Source organism: Anolis sagrei, chromosome 1, assembly GCF_037176765.1.
Source record: "Anolis sagrei isolate rAnoSag1 chromosome 1, rAnoSag1.mat, whole genome shotgun sequence".
NCBI classification, from domain to species: domain Eukaryota; kingdom Metazoa; phylum Chordata; class Lepidosauria; order Squamata; family Dactyloidae; genus Anolis; species Anolis sagrei.
The window spans coordinates 243,162,244-243,181,417 of record NC_090021.1 but is presented as its reverse complement, the minus strand read 5'-3'; the positions used below and the strand labels follow the sequence as shown (position 1 = coordinate 243,181,417).

At 42.3% G+C, this 19,174-nt stretch overlaps 1 protein-coding gene across 18 annotated transcripts in view; it reads right to left on the bottom strand.

Moving 5' to 3' along the window:
• Positions 1-18,218, bottom strand: part of BRSK2 (BR serine/threonine kinase 2) — a 477,737-nt gene extending 459,519 nt beyond the window's left edge. For 5 of the 18 annotated variants that reach the window (XM_060768843.2, XM_060768877.2, XM_060768852.2 and 2 more), the window contains exon 1: positions 17,658-18,218. In XM_060768843.2, coding sequence (XP_060624826.2) covers positions 17,658-17,751 — 94 coding nt within the window. In that variant the 5' untranslated portion in view covers positions 17,752-18,218. The remainder of the gene's footprint in view (positions 1-17,657) is intronic. The other 13 variants (XM_060768868.2, XM_060768912.2, XM_060768860.2 and 10 more) reach the window with 5 other exon arrangements.
• Positions 18,219-19,174: the final 956 nt, after the last annotated feature.

Genomic DNA, 19,174 nt, shown 5'->3' with positions numbered 1-19,174 from the left:
AATCTAATAGAATTCTTCTGGTCCTAAAAAGTGATCATGAACAACTAGGATTCTCAAATAATTTCTGGGCCAAAACGATGAGTTTCAGAAACTGCATACACCGAACACATGTGGCCAAATAACATCAGAATGTGGTCAGGACTGCAAACGTCATTAACAAGGAAGAATCCTCAAGCTAGGAGAAGCCACACTGGTTGCTTTTTCCTGATCCTAAAAGCATGGGAAAGATTCTGCCACCTCCTTTCCTCTCTCCATTCCTGAGTTGTGCACAAACTACTGTATTTTTGCACAGCAACTGAGTATGCTGAAGATAAAGGTGAGAAAGTGGGAGGAGTGGGAAGAAACTGGGATATTTAAAATGTATTCAAAGATGGGATGACATAAGGTTAATTGGATTGTCCCTGTCAAATTAGGACAGTTGCAAGATATGTGAGTGATGCCCATTTCTGGTGTACATACACTGCAGACATTTATAAAACTTCATTCAGCCTTTATGGAACTAGACAGGTGTATGAAAGCAATGCAGATCCCTAGTTTAAGGAGTGGTGGAGGGGCTTTTAGTGGAGGGATGTGAGAACACTCCTAAATATAAGTGTTAGGAGTGAGCAAGGAAAGAGTATCTCAGAGTATTGAAACACTGCAACATGCAATTCTGCTGTGTGACTACTATCACATACTTTCCCTTGCTACTTACACACATTTATTTAATCCCACAATGATGAATGTGAGAGATAATTTTCTTTTAATCAGACAGAATACAAACATGTCAGTTTCTTTGGTGATTTGTTCTGACATCCCCATTGAACTGCATCTAGAAAAGTGAAACGGGAAAATCACCACCATGTGACCTCACTGTGGCAACCTTACATTTGCTTTTGAAGATGACATTGGTGGTCATAATTAAAATTGCATTAGACCATGGCAGCAGAGCTGGTGCTAGAGCACATGCTTTGAAGGCAGGAAAATGCAGTCTCTGGCATCCTGTAAGGATGGGCTACTGCTTGAAACTATAGACATGTACCTACAAGTATTGTACAATATATTTAGTGCAGATTATGTAAATCTTGGTCCTTCAAATGTTTCAGCCTTCAGTTTTCTTAGTGCTTTACCATTGACTCTACTGTGTTTATTTATTTATTTATTTACAATATTTATATGCCGCTTTTCTCACCCCTGGGGAGGGGGGACAGGACTCAAAGCTGTTTACAAAAATAACGGCAAAATTCAATGCCTTACATACATAAACCAAATCACAAATTAAACAACATAAAATAATAGGATATTTAAACATGAAGTATAAAAATTAAAACACCTAATAAAAACATTAAAATCACATGATCCAAACTCATAGACCAGGCCATTCCAGATGTCGATTACACATATTCCATACTTACTTCTTGCACTGAGTTACTTTACTAGTCAAAAGATTGGTTCCATAACCATGTCTTTGTTCTCTTTCTAAAGGCCAGGAGGGAGGGCACTGATCTAATCTCACTGGTGAGAGAGTTCCAGATTCGAGGAGCCACCACTGAGAAGGCCCTATTTCTCATCTCCATCAATCGCACTTGCGAAGCAGGTGGGACCGAGAGCAGGGCCTCCCCAGAAGATCTTAACCTCCACGATGATTCATAGAGGGAGATACATTTGGACAGGTAAGCTGGGCTAGAACTGTTTAGGATGTTGTAGCTAAAGCCAGCACTTTGAATTGTGCTCAGTAGCAGTCTGGCAGCCAGTGGAGCTTGCATAACAGGGGAGTTGTGTGCTCTCTGTATGCAGCTCCAGTGAGAAACCTGGATGCCGCCCATTGGATCACTTGAAGCTTCTGAGCAGTCTTTAAAGGCAACTCCACATAGAGCACATTGCAGTTGTCTATTCTCGATGTAACAAGAGCATGGACCACCGTGGCCAAGTCAGACTTCTCAAGGTATGGGCGGAACTGGCTGTAATTGTGCAAAAGCTCCCCTGGCCACCACTGAAACCTGGGGTTCCAGGCTCAGTGATGAGCCCAGGATCACTCCCAAGCTGCGAACCTGCACCTTCATGGGGAGTGTAACCCCATCCAGACTGTCTACCTGAACAGCCTCCCTAGTAGCAGATGGAAAAGAGTGATAGATTTGTACATCATAAGCATACAAATGACAACAAATTCCAAAACTCCAGATGATCTCTCCCAATGGCTTAATGTAGATGTTAAAGAATATGGGGGACAATACTGAGCCCCTGTGGGACCCCACAAGACAATAGTTGTGGAGCCAAGCAGGTGTCCCCCAACAACACCTTCTGGGAACGGCCCTCCAGGAAGGACCAGAGCCACTGCAAAACAGTGTTGGCCTGCTGGGAGATGTAAGTCAAGTCACCTGGACAGCGAAATACTCCCAACCCAGCAGGTAGTACTAGCTAGCCAGAACAGTGATGTCATTTAGTATACAGCGGTTTGCATGTTCTGTCACTTATATTAGTGATTACTCAAAAATATATAATGGTCTAATTTATTTTGTAGTTTGTATTTGAGACTATGAATTTCTTCCCTTAACAATAAAAATCCTAACACTGGTAGGAAGATTCCACCATTCAAACTGTTGATTTCTCATTAGTTACATACCGATAGATTAGAAATCACATTTCTGCTGGCATTTCATAGCCTACATGCAGACAGCTTCTGAACTTTCTTTATATATATGCCAATCAAAAAGCATTTTTATTAACTTTCTGGTGAAATGGGCTTATGTGAGCATTCATGGGCATGCCAAAGCAAACCTGCTAAGCTGCTGCCTCTTAAATGAGTTTGTATCACAGGACTGAAATGCACACAAAACATATATTCATTTTTTACTTCTATGAAAGCTTGTGCTGCAAAACTGTAGTGTTACAAATGGCCAGAGCCTCAGGAGATAGGAAGGCCGTTGTTGATAAATTGTGCAGGCAACTAGAAGCACATTTACTAAATGGATGTCTGAAAATAGTTTTCTACTAACCTCTGAAAAGTTAAGTAAATAAAAAATGAAACACTTAATTGAAAATAGAATCATACCTGCAATCCTAACATGTTGTTTGAAGTACAAATATAGAAGACAGGGAAATAAACAGAGGTGGGTTTTCTTTTTGTTGTTTTCCTTAATCACCTGATAGTGTCAAAACTGCAAAATCTACCATACATACTTCACTAAGAGTCAGGAAATTTAAGTCTAAACGTACACTCTGGAAACTATGTCAACTAACCCTTGGATCCAATGGCAACCCTATTAGGGTACAGGGGGTGTAGCTTGCACCAAGTAACATCACAGGGGGTGACACACTGTCTCTTCCCCTCTCTCCGTGAGAGCCCTTTTTTCTCCCTTTTCTTTCCTTTTTTCTTTTTCTTTCCTCATGGTCTGATTATGAGCCTGAGGACACTCCATCCAACTTCAACCCAAGCAGCAAGTCAGCAGTAGCCAGGAGTGTTGCACTTCCACACATCCTCGGGAACTGAGCCTTAGAGCTGGCCCTGGAAAAGGTGCTGGCACACCCTGCCTGAACTAAGTGGATGAGTGAATGAATGAATGAACTTGGATGTCTCTCCTACTGCTACTTTACACCGAATGGAGGTGTGTGGTGGCAGTGTGAGTCCCTAGAGTCATCATGTGCCTCTGTGACTGCCACACATCTTCTCTTTTGCCCACCATCTTCCCCTCTTTTCTCCCCTTCACACCCCTCTCTGTGTCCCTCAGCCAACAGGTATTCAGGCATGCTCCAATTCACATTGAATTATTATACCTGACTAAATATGTACACATATCAAAACCACAAAAGAAGTATGTCCTTTGTATTTTTGCACATGACCAATACTGAATCATGAACTGCACCATCTTAATGGGTCAGTTTGCTTTCATTAACAGAAACCAAGCCTATATATGGAGTCTGTTTCCAAAATGTACTAAATCCAGATGAACAAAATTTACAGGAACAGGGGGGAAAACATGCTAAGGATGTGAATATTGTGCTATAAAATGCAATTTTCCAAACCCTGTACTGAAGCAATTTGATACATTTTGATAGTTTCATCTCTGCACAATATTCTAATCTTAGAAAGCATTGTATTAGCATCTTTAACTCATTTTTCCATTATTGTTTTTTTGGATTTGAAAATATGTGGGATGATATAGGAACCCTTTCACAATGTAGCAGCATATTTGTAGCTAACACTAGCTAACTATGATACATATAAAGGACTGGGTCTAGGCTACCTAAAAGACCAAATTTTCCCACATAAGGTTACCCAATCTCTGCAATATTTATGTTTGTTGAGAACTTAATAAATCACCTTCTCGTGACTGCTCCTAAACTATGAAACTCATTGTTAAATGAAGCAAGGGACTTCCCTGTTATTCTTCCAACCACAGACAAAGTTCTTTTCATTCAGACAAATCTCTAGCAACTGAACTGTCTGCTTCGAGAAGGTCATTTTAAGACTGCTGCTGTTGTTTAATATACTTTTCAATTTTTAACTAAATATGATATTGACACTATTTATTGCTTAATTATATTTTATTATAACTTTTTGTCCTGTTTTAATCTCTACTAACCTACGTCTGTTTTTATTTCTGTTTTAAGAATGTAATGAACTGCTTTGAATCCCAATCATGGGAGAAAAGGAGGATGTAATTCAAATTCATAGTAGTAATGTGGTTGCGATGATAACAAAAGACATGACAATATATGTATATGCCTTGTACACATTTTGTGAATTAGGTTTCCTTTGAAACCAATTCTAGGATACACATGTGATTCATTGGACTTAGGCCAGGCACAGACATGAATTTCTGTCATTATAGTTTGTGTATCTGAATCATGTAAAAGCAAAAATAGATAAAACTGTCACATTTAACCATTACAGTTAAATCATATACCAATTATTCATGATTTTAAAGTCACAGACCAAAGAGTCATAACCAAATCAATACAAGGAAACTTACAATATAAAAAACTGCAAAAATTTGATGAATATTGATATGAATAAATGCGTATATTAAATATTAATTTTCTAGTTTTGTGACTGACCCTTTATGATTTACTTTTCAGTAGCATAGAGTACAAAAATACATCAATTTAGTTATCGAATTAAATAAAGGCTGTATCTAGAAAAAAGCAGCCATGAATTAATGTCTTTGTCATATTGGGAGTATGAATATAAGAAGAACACAGACAAATTAACATTGGAATAATGCAATTATTAGCCTCAATCAAGTAGACCCACTGAATCAATGGGACTACATAAGTGTTGCATTTCCAGATTCCTACTGATTTAGTGGCTCTACTCTAACTGGGATTAGTAGGTGCATTTAGTCCATAAAGTGCTGTCTGTTCCAACTAGGAGTAGCTTTTTCTAACTCAAGGATGGGATGCTCCAAATTTTGAAGACCTATGGCTCCTATCATGCCTTACTACTGGCCAACTATGGACGATAAAAACTTGAGTTTTGAGAATATCTGGAGGAAACAGTTTCTCCTGTCCGGTTTAAAGAACTGGGTAGACTTTATTTCCACCACTGAGATCTCACACCCTTTAACTGGAGATGTTCATCTCATGAACTAAACTGTGTATCAAAAGCCAGAGCTTTGCCACTGAACCAAAAAGTCTTTGATGGGTTGGGGGAGGAAATCCAAAACAACCAGAACTACAGGCTTGGCCTGAGTTCATCCACACTGTAGTTAAATCCAAACAGATGCAATTATCTTTGACAGAACCCATCAGTTTGTTGGGGAAATTAGATAGGATGATGAATTCAAACTCCTCTTTCCCCCACCAACAGGTCTTTATTATCCAAGATACATGAGCACACAGTCCTCTCCTTCTCTAACAGTCTCTGGAATGCAGCCAGTGTATATGAAACTAAAGTGCAGGAGCCACCTCAATGCTCAACCAACCAAATGATAAAGCAATGTCACATCAGGTAACATACAAATCATGAGGCTGCTCACAATTGTACAGTGGATAGAAATGCACCAGAATCAGTCTACAGAAGGTGGGGTGGAGTGGGAGAGAGTGGTAAATACATTCAGATTACAAATAACACTGAGAAAACCAACATCTGGTTCTCAATGTTCCATGTAAGAAAGAAAATTTAACTTCATTGAACAAATTATCTGGAATCATGAGTCACTGTTCTGTGCGAGGGAGGGAGAATCCATTATTATTCTTTTAGAAGAGAAATGTGTTGACTTGTGTTTCCACAGCAATATAAAGCACAGGCTCTCAGTCAGCATACTGCACTCTTCCCGCAGTCTATGAATGGTCCCAACCCAGAGAGTATCTCCATATATTGTCCTCAATAGTACAATAATGTTGTACATGTACATATGGAATAATAAGGTGTGGGCTCTTTTTATTTATTTATTTAAAATTGTTTTAAAGGCTACTGCATTGTTTACAATTCACCAATCCACAGGGGAGAACAATGCAACACTATAGACAACTTGCCTGGAATTAAATAAAGCTTCTCTTCCCAGAGAAGCCAATTTAAAGCTAAGTTCAAGGAACTTCCATTTATTTAACAGCCATAGAATGAATTCTGAAAAGTACTGCTATTCATATATATGGCCACCATTTCCCCACCTTTGCTCACCTTTGATACAAGTTTAATAGACATGCAAAAGGAGGAAAAACTCTGGGAGGGAGGCCTTTACTCTTGCCTGGAACAGTTAGTTCCCTTGGCCTGCTATATTTTCATATCAGTTTTTACCAGCCAGCTAGCTAGCCACTAGAATCACACATATAGATTTCACAACTATTCTCAAGATTCCTGGGCTAGGCGGCATACTTTTGGACACAATCAATTAGGTCCTGACTGTATACTGCTGAAGTCACCTTCCTTACAATTCTTAGTGTACTGATCTACCACTAAAATTGGTTTGAACAGATTATTTCAAGTGAATGGCTCCAGTTTTCCAACAAAAATCTTTGGAGCACTTCAGAATAGTCCAATTTACAACATTCTTCGGTAATTTTCTTGGACAATTTCGTAACACTTCTTTTCATTTTGGCTTCTTATGCTATCCCTCCACTCAGTTTATTTGCTGTCATTACAAAATTACAGCATGGCTCATGACAACATTTTGCCTCCCTACCAGAATTTTCCCTTCCCCCCCCCCCCCAATAGCCAGCATTCTATGCCCATTGGGCATTCTCAATCTTCACCTAACTGTTTTGGTTTTACAGCAGCATTAAAAGTTTTCTTGGCTGGGGTGGAATATTGCAAGGTGGACACAACTGTGCCAGTCCCAGCTACCTGAACATCTCCCATTTCCTGCTGTTACTTATTTCATGACAATATTCAAAATCTCAAGTGTGAAAGAGATGGTTCATGACACTTTTTACATTTATACATTTTTCTTTCTTTTGTATTTCCATTCTACTTTTTCTACAACTGACTTGCCAAGGTCCCCCATCCCTCTTTTCCACAGTCAGCTACACAGGATTTTGTGGCACTGAATTCATATGGAGCTGGTTTGGAATCCTTTGCCTACAATTCTTCTCCACAAGGTTTTATGGACATCTGTGTATGCAAAGATTGCCCTAATTCACTCAATGTCCCCTACTTGTGGAACTGCTATTTTTGGCTACAGCTTCATGAATATAGGAAGATTTGAATCAGAAATAGAAAAAAATGAATGAAATGCTCTATATTATTTCATATCTCCATTGTGCAACTAGTATTTTAGATCTGTAACACATTTAGGACCATCATTTTTATGACATTACATTCACTACATATGAGGAGAATTTTAAAATATTTTTAAAAGTCAAGATCTCAATAAGAAAACATAAGGGTGATTCAACTAGAACATTCAGATTTCAGTTCTAAGTGGTTAATACTTCTACTAATAAACATTTGGTCTCTCCTTATCATCCTAATAAACAGCCTTTCCACAACATTAACAGTAATTTCCCACTTCAACTTATCCATGTAGTGTTACCAATTGTTACCGACAACATGTGCAAACTGCTGTTATCCTCTAACAATCATTATGGATTACACTGTGGTCCATTTTAGTTCATGATCATATTGGTTTACATGATAGCCAATCAAGAATAACCAAAATGGTAAAGGGAGACAGATAAAAAAAGCTGTCATAATGTAAAAAGCATATTTATTGAATTGCTATTTCTGTAACCCTGGTAATGTCTATGTTTTGGGTATATAAATAGCAATATAATCCCACTCATCTATCAATGTAAGAAAAAACAAGTAGTGTGTTTGCTCCCAGAAAATGTGAGCATTCCTTTTGCTGTTTTGAACTATAATTAGTATTTTCCTTTTTATCTCTAATATGATTTAATTGGAATTTGGGATGTTTTAAAATCTGCCTCAACATATCATAAAATTCTTGATGTCAGAAGGAGTTGTAGCTTCTGAAAATATTCTTCTCTTGAAAAGCATATATGTTGTTTTATTTTCACATCTAATGTAAGCATTCTATTCACATATCTTTAAAGCAGTGACACTTTCAAAGCTCTGTACAAGCTCATTTGTTTTTGTTTTATTTTTCAGAGAAGCTATTAATCAACAAGGGAGTTTTAGAACATGCTAGAGTCACATCCCCAAAGTTATATACACTGATGAACTTCCTGAGATTTAGAAATTATATGGGATTGGTCCTATCATCCCAAAGCCCTTGAATCTAACATCGCAGGGCCTTTTCTCCCATGAGGCACCGTGAGGAGCCTGCCTGAGCATGTGAAGTAGGAGCAAACTGTGCTATCTCCCTGCCATAATGAGTTCACACCACTGCTACAAGGAAAACTGTGGTGGGTGCTTTAGAAAGTGAGGATACAACAGAATTGTAGGGTTTTCCAAAGGAGCTACCTGCTTGATCTCTCATTTTTAGGGAGTGGCCTGAAACCAAAGGAACCAGCAAATGATCAATATAAAGAGATGCATTGGCTGTAAAAAGCACCCTGTCCTGTTCTCAGAGTGATGCCCAGTCCTAAATAAAGTATATTACTCTAAAGGATTCTTTCTCAAACTGATGCATTATGGGAGAAGTTTTCCATCAACAACATGCACACAGGCTATCTCCATGATTAATACCTCCAGACTTGCAGTGATTCTCAACTTGTGGGTCCCCAGATGTTTTGGTTTTCAACACCCAGAAATCCTACCAGCTGGTAAACTGACTGAGATTTCTGGGAGTTGTAGGCCAAAACACCTGGAGACACACAGTTTGACAACAACTGCTCCAGAGTGAGGCATCTGACTGCTTCTTGCACCCACTAACCAGAGTGGGAGCCCATTAGATCTGTCTAGGAGGACAGCAACCAGCAACAGCACAAGATCAGTAGGCAATATTATTATTAGTAGTAGTAGTAGCAGTAGCAGTAGTAGTATTAAGTTTATTTGTATCCTACATTTTTCTCTATACAGAGACTCAAAGCAGCTCACAACTAAAAACATTTCAATACAACTTAAAATATAGAAATATTTAAAAAGTATTAAACAACGTAAGTATTAAAACAATACAGGTTAAAAGCATAAAAGCATATAAAATGACATCACAAAATCAAAGCAGCCCTTGATGGTCTTAAACACCTTCTTTAAAAGCCTCCCTGAATAAAACCATTTTAGCCCACCACTGGAAGGACAACAAGAAGGGGGCCATTCTGACTTCCCTGGGAAGAAGGGAGTTCCAAAATTGAGAGGCAGCCACTGAGAAGACCACTCTCTCGTTTCCACCAACTGAGCTTGAGATGGAGGTGGGAACAAAAGTAGAGTCTCTCCTGAAGATCTCAGAGCCTGGGCAGGTTCACACTAGGGGATGTGGTCGGTCAAATAGCCTGGACTTTAACCATCTAGGTTTTTAAAGGCCTTGTCCTCCTACATTTTGTACTGTCACTGAAATATCTTGGCATATTTCCCAAGCTGCAATATGATTGGGTAACCACACCTCCCAGTACATATGAAACTAATTCCAATTGGATCTCCTAATATGGGATCAGAAGAGGATGTTGAGGTTGAAGGTTTCAAAAGCATGCTTCTTACATTTGCAGCCATCCTATTTTATAAACAGTTATCAAAGCAACCCAATGTAGAGCTGATTTATGTAGTCCAACCACGGCGTATATATTACCAAATTGTTACATATCACAGAGGACAATTTCTTAAACTAGTATACCAAAAAGAGCAAGAAAAAAGTGCTTGTCCGGGTTTTAAATAGCAAGTGGTCTAGAAACACTGCTGTATTGAAGGTTTTGGATTTTGCTGCATGGCCAATACAACTATCACTGAATACATTTCCTGGATTTGAAGATTTCAATTTTTTCCAAACATGTGGAACTTTAATAAGGAGATGATGGACAGGGACTTAATTCTGTGAGGTTCCCCCCTGCCCCACTCTTCCCTCAAAAAGGCAAACCTCTTTTACCTATCTACAATTGGCAAGTCAATCTAAACAGCACCTTTGTGTATTTTTGGGTTTAGATATCTTTTACCTTCAAATCATACGTCTTTTTCTTCAGAGAAAGGATAATCCCATCCAGATCATTGTGCAAATCTGATTCCATACCATCCACCATTAACATCTCTGTCTTCATTTTGTTAGCCCTAATCTAACCCATCATCCACTATTACATTTGCTTTGAGATCTTATAATAATCAGAGCAATATTTGGGTTTTCTTGCCATACTGATTCACCCTGCATTTCAAAACTGCTTTGAACAGTTTTGTGAAGAGGTTAGTTAACAGAGAGGATAAGATTCATCCTTGCAGAATAATTCTAATAGGACAAAACAGGACATTTATACACTTTGACAAGCAGGGGAGGGAGGGTAAATGGGAACTTCTCTTTCTTCTTTTCGCAGAGGGCATTGTCCATCCATGCTGATATGGCTCATCTCATATTTAGATCCCAAGAAAATTGCCCCTTGGTTTTGTAGCCAAGGACCTAATTGTCCCCAACACCACAGTTTGCATCCTCTGTGAAATAAAAGAATGAAACAACCACAAAACAGTATCTCCATTTCTCTGTCCATCCACAGAGCATAGTATAGTAGGGGTGGTAGTAGTGAAAACCACTGATGGGGTGAGGAGAATCAACACAGTCACACTTTCCCTGCCTGTCCTCAGCAAAAGGCATCCAACTACTTGACATAGTTTCTGTTCCATAACAAGGTCTAAAACCAGGCCGATACAGGATTAGATTGGGAGATGAAAAAAATGCCTGCCCTCTAATCTGCAGATCCCCACGTCTGTATTTTCCATGGATGTGAGGTGAAAAATTACAGTCCAAGTGCCCCCAAATACTTCTTAAAGTGACAGTAAAACCTGCATCATTCCTCAATCCTCCCCACAACTCCTGTAAATCAGTTGAAAACCCGACAAGTAGAAGCAGACCTGGAGTCACTTTTTATTCCCATCTGAAAACCCCCAGATGAGGCTCAACATGGAGATAAAATTGGCTCCTGCCACAGAAGCCACCTCTGGATTTGATTTTGTGGAATCCAATGCCCAAAGTTTCATAGTGAAACCGAACCAGTAAATGGGAAACCCCTTTCTTGGAACCAGTTTCAATTAACCCCAATGGAGTTAGCTTCCAAAAGAGTTTGTTTAGAATCTCGATTAGATTCAGGAAGATTGTTTTCAATGCCATCCACCTCTGAGTAGAGTTTTTAAATACAAAATAAAAAAGAACCAATTGGCCACTGATGCATTATCAGGGTGCCTGTCAATAACAACTTAAACAACATGGAGGAAACCCCACTCCCGTAAGATGGTAGTGTTACTGGCACAGAATGAATGTTTACCATAGGATATCCCACTAGTTCAATTAGCATAACCTCATAACATATGACAACTTGTATTGTCATGGAGCCAGCAGGACTTCTGACCAAAAGGTCAGTGGTTTGAATCTGGGGAGCAGGGTGAGCTCCCATTTTTTAGTTCTACCTTCCCATACAGGGGCAGGAGAGAAGCCTCCCACAGAATGGTAAAACATCTGGGCGTCCCCTGGGCAACGTCCTTGCAGACAGCCAATTCCCTCATACCAGAAGGGACTTGCAGTTTCTCAATTCGCTCCTAGCACAAGAGGAAAAAACCATGACAATTCACATTACTTTCTTTTGTTTCTTGGAAGATGTGTTGATATTAAGATAAAATGAATTACAGAGCCATTACTAAATTTAAGTAAAATTATTTAAAAGGTTTGTTTCATGCAAACATTATATCAAGCAAATTAAGCAAAACTGGTATCACTTAGGTAATAAATCTTATTTTTTGTGTTTCTGTCTTCACATTTAATCTGTTATCCAAGAACAAATGTTTCCTGGTGTGTTACTGCAAACACAAAAGCACATCCTTTTTGTTCATTACTGTTAATTACAGTGCAAACCTCCCATAATTAACTAAGCAACAGTGTAGTTCAGCAAAATGCAAACCATTCCTTTGTATCCAATTTGTTGTTGTGGGTATTTTCAAAGATGTTTCCTCGTAACACAATTTCACAAATATGATCATTAGATTATCACATTACTTCATGCCTCTTCCCTCCCCACTCTCTTATAAATGCATATTCTACAAGTCCAGTTTTAGGAAACAATAGTAGAACCCCTTTGAACTCTGCCTTATACAAAAACAAACGGGCAATTGTCTTACTACAGCAGCCTAATTTAATTATACATGCATGGAATTCTTACACTGCATTATTAAGAATTTCTTCCCCCGGCTCTTGCCACACTGCCCATATTATGGAAAGGCTGCATGCAAATGTTTTGCAGCCTTTTGCTCAGTTCCCCCCTCTTGCTTTTGAAAGCAGGAGGCCATAATCCTCCCTTTGTGACATCAATCATTTTCTGCAAGCCTGATGTGCCAGCTCTAGAGGCTCCTCAGGACAAGCTTTGCTTCCCCTGCTTTGAATGAGAATCAGCACAGTCATCACCCAGGCCTTTGAAATGCATCCTGAGTATGTTTTGCCAGGTCAGTTTTACATATCCAGGACCAGATGTCACCAGCTTCCACTGATAGCACAGACACAGCATCTGGGTTGCTTTGCAGAAGCCAGAGGGGTCTTGTCTGCAAACAGCTCTTGATTTATTCTCATTAGGAACACCAGCCTTTTAAACCCTCGAGGAGACTGAGGACAGCTAGTCAAAAGTTCGGGTGACACCTGAGAGCCTGATGTGTCACCCGAACCTCTGTGTTTGCCTGCAGGTTAAATGTCAGGAGATAATGCTTCTGGAACATGGCCATACAGCATGGAAAACTCATAACACAGCATATATTGTACAGGAGCAGTACCCAAACTTTGGTCCTCTGGGTGGTTTGGGCTTCATCTCCCAAAATGCCTGGCCACTGGATCAGTTGGCAGGGGCTTCGGGGTGTAGAATGCCAAAACACCTGAAGAACCAAAGTACTGTTGTTGAATAAAACAGGTGTGCAATCCCAGTTTAAACAACTGAGAGTAACAGTCAGCTCCCTAACAAACATAGGTTTTGAGCCAAAGTTTCTTCTGCTTAAGACAAGGATAAGAATAGTTTTGAAGTTCAAATTCCCTACCGATAATATCTTCTATATTACATTTGAACAAATTACCTTTGAAAAAAGCAACAAGCACACTTTCCTTTCCCTACTTTGCCCTCACTTAATTCTATGATCTCATTCATTACAGCACTATTGTAGTTGCAGAATGTCTGGGCAACTTTATTGAATTACCTGCCACTTCAGCATAACAAGGCCTGTACCATCTCCAGCATCTTAATATTCTAATTCTCCCACACCGAAAGCATAGCATTTCTTTCTCTTTAAGAAACACTGAGGTAATGGACAAAGTCGGCACAGTTCAGTTTTGTGACTGATTCTTCTTAAATCTGGTTACAGATGACACACCTACTTGCCTCTGTGCATATTTTCTTTAGAATAGTTTCACTTAGTTTAGTAGAACTTGCTCCCAAGTAGATACTAAGAAGGTTGCTGCTGAAAGATGAAACACTTTAAAGCTTTTCACTAGTACCTCTTTATCACACTGCAATATGTGCATATGGCCAGAAACAGCAGATGCCCAACTAGGGTTAGAACAGTGGTTCTCAACCTTCCTAATGCCACAACCCTTAATACAGTTCCTCATGTTGTGGTGACCCCCAACCATAACATTATTTTCATTGCTACTTCATAACTGTGATTTTGCTACTGTTATGGATCGTCATGTGATATTTGTTATGCAGGAATCATTTTCCTTCACTGGACCAAGTTTGGCACAAATACCCAATATGCCCAAATTAGAATACTGGTGGGGTTGGGGGGTTGATTTTGTCATTTGGGAGTTGTAGTTGCTGGGATTTATAGTTTGCCTACAATCACAGAGCATTCTGAATTCCACCAATGATGGAATTGCACCAAACTTGGCACAGAGAACTCCCACGAGCAACAGAAAATACTGGAAAGGTTTGGTGGGCACTGACCTTGAGTTTGGGAGTTGTAGTTCACCAACATCCAGAGAACACTATGGACTCAAACAATGATGGATCTGAACCAAACTTGGCACAAATACTCAATATGCTGAAATGTGAACACTGGTGGATTGCGGGAAGAATAGACTTTGACATTTGGTAGTTGTAGTTGCTGGGATTTATAGTTCACCTACAATCACAGAGCATTCTGAACCCCACAAACTATAGTATTGGGCAAAACTTCCCACACAGAACCCTCATGATTAACAGAAAATACTGTGTTTTCTGGGGGTCTTTGGCAACCTCTCTGACATCTTCCCCTTGAGACCCCCAGGTTGAGAAATGCTTTGTTAGAAGTAAAATCACTAAGAGGAATCTTTGCTCCAGTTCAGCTTCTCAAAGAGCTCCAAAAGCAGGCAGCAGGAAACCTCTAAACACACACACACACTCTCTCCCTCCCTCTCTAATCACTTAGGAGGAAGATAGGAAGATTAGCAAAGGAGGGGGAGGAGGAAATTACAGCTAACCCTGGCGGAGCATAATACCACACTATGTGTTTTGGACCCAAAGGCTGCAGTTCTCTGCTCTCTTTACTTAGCTGTAAGTTCTGTTGAACTCAGTAGGATCTGCCTCTGAAGAAGCTCACACAGGAATAGTCTGAAATATAGCTGAAATGGTGCTTCATTTGCAGCAACATACACAGTTGGGCTGAGAGGGGAAACTTCTGATATTACAAAGCAAAAACCGTGATGAGGATATGGCCTCTTATATAGTCAGCAGCCAATATGGCAAGGGATTACCTCTGGGTAGAGGATACAGCATTTTCATTGGCTCCCTATGACACTGCAATCGTTTTGCTAGGACTTTTTTTTTCTGTGGCTCCTTGTTTATATCATATCAAGATATATTTCACAGTGAAGCGCCTTGGGGGAGAACCTTTTTTCTTTTTATTAAACTTAGCGTTGTGAAATATCAAGGTGAGCAGATCCATTAAACCACTGCAGTACACGGAGGAGGAGGAGGAGGAGGAGGATAAAACAAACAGAAGTCGCTTTCCATTTTAAAGCGATGCCATCCTCATAACCATTCAAATCTACAAGCGGTTGCTATGGGGCTTGAAGGGGGAGGATGAAGGAGCTGGGCTTTTGCAATCAATCATTGCAGAAAAGCTTGGCCCCTTTCAGAGAAAGATCTGGATTTCAACTCCGTCCCTAAGAAAATTGCAGGGACTGCAGAGCTGCTGCCATGCAAGGCAGCAAGAAAACAGGCAGAACAGAGGCAGCAGCTGGAGATGGAAACGCCTATTAAATCCTTTAGACAACAGATGGGCAAAGCTAGCTAGGCTGCCTTTGAAAAAAAAGCAAAAGCAGAACACAATGCACCATGTTTGATTGTCCCACCATAATGAGCAACACTTTCACACCCAGAAGCCCCGGAGAAGATGCCTTTGGTGTGTGTGTGTGTGTGTGTGTGTGTGTGTGTGCATCCAAGCCCCAGCCCCCTTCCATCCATTCTGAGGGTTGTCTATTGAAACCTGGGGGTCGGGCAAGAATCCCCTACCTACACCTGGGACCAAAAGAGAGGTGGAAATCTATGAAAAGAAAAAAAACTGCCGGGCAGAGATTGGAAATGTTTGCAATGCTCTTTCCTCTCTTTGCAATCACAGCTCTCCTGTCCTTGAAGTGAATCTACCAAAGCAGACAACCAGCGACTCCAAGACTTGAATGCACGGAGGGGATCTCATTATGTCAGGCCGGGCAAAAGCACCTGCTCCCAGCTCTACATTTCCCCCTTGATGATTTCTTGCCATTGTTCCTTTCAGGCAACCACAACAAACCACTACAGCAGGCCGTTGCAGAAAAGGGACCACCTTACATTGACAGGAAGAAGGAGAGGGGGGGGGGGCTTCCACACAGCCTTATATCCCAGAATATCAAGGCAGAAAATCCCACAATATCTGCTTTGAACTGGGTTATCTGAGTCCACACTCTGGGCTATAGGGCTGTGTGGAAGGGCCCCCTCTCTCTCCTTCTTCCTGTCAATGTAAGGTGGTCCCTTTTCTGCAACGGCCTACTGTAGTGGACTTAGGACCCTTCCACACAGCGCTATATCCTGGAATGTCAAGGCAAAACCCTCCACATTATCTAACTGTGGACTCAGGGCCCTCCCACACAGCTATATAACCGAGAATATCAAGGCGGAAAATCCCACAAAACTGGGTTATCTGAGTCCACTCTCAGTTAATGTGGGATTTTCTGACTTGATATTCTGTGCTATAGGGCTGTGTAGAAGGGCCCTCAGATGACTGAGAGTCCTTCCACACAGCCCTATATCCCAGAATATCAAGGCAGAAAGTCCCACATTATCTGAGTGTGGACTCAAATAACCCAGTTCAAAGCAGATATTGTGGGATTTTCTGCCTTGCTATCCTGGGATACATACAGGGCTGTGTGGAAAGGCCCAGAGATGAAGACAAGTCAAACATTTAGAGGAGGTATTGTCAAAGGCTTTCTGAGGATGCCCTGCCATAGATGCAGGTGAAACATCAGGAGAGAATGCTTCTGGAACATAGTCATACAGGCCGGAAAACACACAACAAGCCATCTAGAGGAGGGTTTCGGGGATCTGTTTTCTTGTTCCCAGCTACTCCCCCCCCCCTTGCAATGGTGTTAGAAATGCTTTTCAGAGGAGGAGGGAGGACCGGGCTGCAGGCTGAGGGACACCTTCTCCCCAAGCAAGACACCACCTGGCACCTCCACCAACTGCACCTGAAGGGCTACACCCTTTTCCATCATGATGTCATGAAGCGGTGCTGGTGGCTCCCCGCTTCCTCCCGGTCTCCGGGCTCTGCCGTGTGTGTCCCTCAGCCAGGCGAGGTGTCCTTTCTCCCTTTCCCCACCTAGGCAAAGGCAAGGCATCCAAGTGGTGCACTGGAACAGCGCCCGACCCACCGGCGCCCCTCCCCGCCTGCACTTTGACGGCCACCACAAGGCCACCCCCTTTCCGGGAGGATCCACACAAAGCAACCCAAGAGGGGCCAAACAACACTCAGACTCCCCCCAGAGGACCAAGTTCGGGGGTGCTGGGGTTGAGGTTGGAAGAGGCGCACCGGCCCACAAATAAACCACCTTCAAGTCCAACCACCTCTGCCCAGAGGCCACCGCAAAAGACCAGGGGAAGCCCCCCCCCTTTCCACCCGTGCCGAAGGAGCTGCCGCCACTTCCTCCCTGGGGAGGAGCACCCACCTGTCTGCCCTTTGCCCAGGGTCTTCTCCAAGCGGTAGGGTCCCACATATTGTGCGTGCTGAGCCCCGCTGCCTTCCTTGCCAGTGGAGGTCATGTCTACCTGGCGCTGGGAAGGTTGGGCGCCTGGGGTGGTGCTTCGGGAAGGTCTGGGATCCCTTTGCTTGCCCTCCTCTTGCCACTCACTGCGGTTCTTTAAATCCCTTTTGCCGCTGCGCACGCAAAGCACCCAGCCTGCCTGCCTGCCTGCCTGCTTTCCTTGCGTGCGTGCGCCTTTCTCTCTCTCTCTCTCTCTCTGGCTCTTTGGCTGATCTTCGTCCACTTGGATGGAGATGCCTTCCTCCTCCTCCTCCTCCTCCTCCTCCTTTTCCTCCGCTTTGCCTCTTCCTTCTCACTTTCTGCCTCGGAAGCGGATGCCCAGGAGCGGGGACGAGCCCGCGTTCAGTGGAGCAAGGGAAGAGCCGGCGAGGCTGGCAGAAGCAATAGCAGCAGCAGCAGCGGCATGGTTACTGGTCCCCCGCACTCCTCCTCCTCCTCCTCCTCCTCCTCCTCCTCCGCCTGCCTGCCTGCCTTCCTCCTTCTCTCCAGGAGGGAGCTGTTCAGGGCGAGCGGGAGCGGCGGAAGAGCGGGGCCCCCTTGGCTCCGACTGACGGCGCGGGCAGCCAATCCCCGCCGCACCTCCGCCCCACTCCCCGCCCCACTCCATTACCTTTTCTTTGCCATCAGCATCAGTGGCTGCTCCCGCCGCCGGAGAGCCTCGCAGCCAATGGCGGCAGGCGCCGAGGGAGCGAGCGAGCGAGCGAGCGAACGGGGAGAGGATGCCTCCCTTCTCCCCATCGAAGGTCAGCCGCTCATCGGAAGGGACGCAACTCTGCCCCGTTGGAAACTTTCCCCGACTTGCGCATCCCGGAGTCAAGTGCAACCAAGACCGAGGGATAGCCAAGACTCCAGAAGACAGGAGCAGAATTCAGAAGGATCGGAACAGATTAGAGAGGTGATTGGCCAAAACTAACAAAATGAAGTTCAGCTGAGACAAATGCAAGATACTCCACTTAGGCAGAAAAAATGAAATGCAAAGATACAGGAAGGGGGCAGATGCCTGCCTCGAGAGCAGTACCTGTGAAAAAGTTCTTGGGGTCCCCCTGGACAACAAGTTAAACATGCGCCAACTATGTGATGCTGCAGCAAAAAAAAAAAAAAAGCCAATGGGATTTTGGCCTCCATCCAGAGGTGGCCCTAGGTAATTTTCAACGGTAAGCAAACAGTATTTTGGCACCCCACCAACCAATCACTGATATATATTTTCTGTCGTGGGAGTTCTGTGTGCCATATTTGGTTCAATTCCATCATTGGTGGAGTTCAGAATGCTCTTTGATTGTAGATGAACTATACATCCAAGTAACTCTCATATGTCAAGGTCTATTTTCCCCCAAGAGCACCTCAAGAGTGCTCCAGGGCTAAATCAACTATACTGCAAATGCTTACTTTGCGTAATGGGTTGAGCCGCCCCTGCCTCCATC